We start from the raw sequence: 349 nt of genomic DNA on the forward strand, positions 1-349 counted from the left end.
CAAGCCACCTGTCCTGGGCACTCACCTGTCCGGGGGTATCGGTACGAGTCTGTCTTCCTTTCTTCTAGTGCAGGTGAGGGAACGTGAATGACCTCCACCTCAGACTCATCGACTTCCTCGTAGAGGATTCGCAGCGTCTTGCGGCCTTCTGAACCTGGGAGGGGGCAAGACCACTGTTGAGCGGACCGGGAGTCCCCCCACGTCCTGGACACACAGAGTGCCCTGCTCAGCCATGGTTGGGCCCAGACAAGGATATGAGCCTTGGGGCTGGAACCCTGGCCCTACCCGCTACCGGCCCTTCACCGAGTCACGTCTCTTCTTGGGGCCTCGGCTTCCTTAGCTGTATGAT

The 349-nt window shown here is 60.2% G+C and overlaps 1 protein-coding gene across 1 annotated transcript in view; it reads right to left on the reverse strand.

Annotated features, from left to right (window-relative positions):
* Positions 1 to 349, reverse strand: part of DPP9 (dipeptidyl peptidase 9) — a gene marked incomplete at its 5' end in the record, with an annotated part of 18,701 nt that overhangs the window by 18,148 nt on the left and 204 nt on the right. Inside the window, one exon of the mRNA XM_011381939.2 lies at positions 46 to 154. Within this exon, the coding sequence (XP_011380241.1) occupies positions 46 to 154 (109 nt within the window). The remainder of the gene's footprint in view (positions 1 to 45; positions 155 to 349) is intronic.

The sequence above is a fragment of the Pteropus vampyrus genome, unplaced genomic scaffold (genome assembly GCF_000151845.1).
Source record: "Pteropus vampyrus isolate Shadow unplaced genomic scaffold, Pvam_2.0 Scaffold459, whole genome shotgun sequence".
Classification (NCBI taxonomy): Eukaryota; Metazoa; Chordata; class Mammalia; order Chiroptera; family Pteropodidae; genus Pteropus; species Pteropus vampyrus.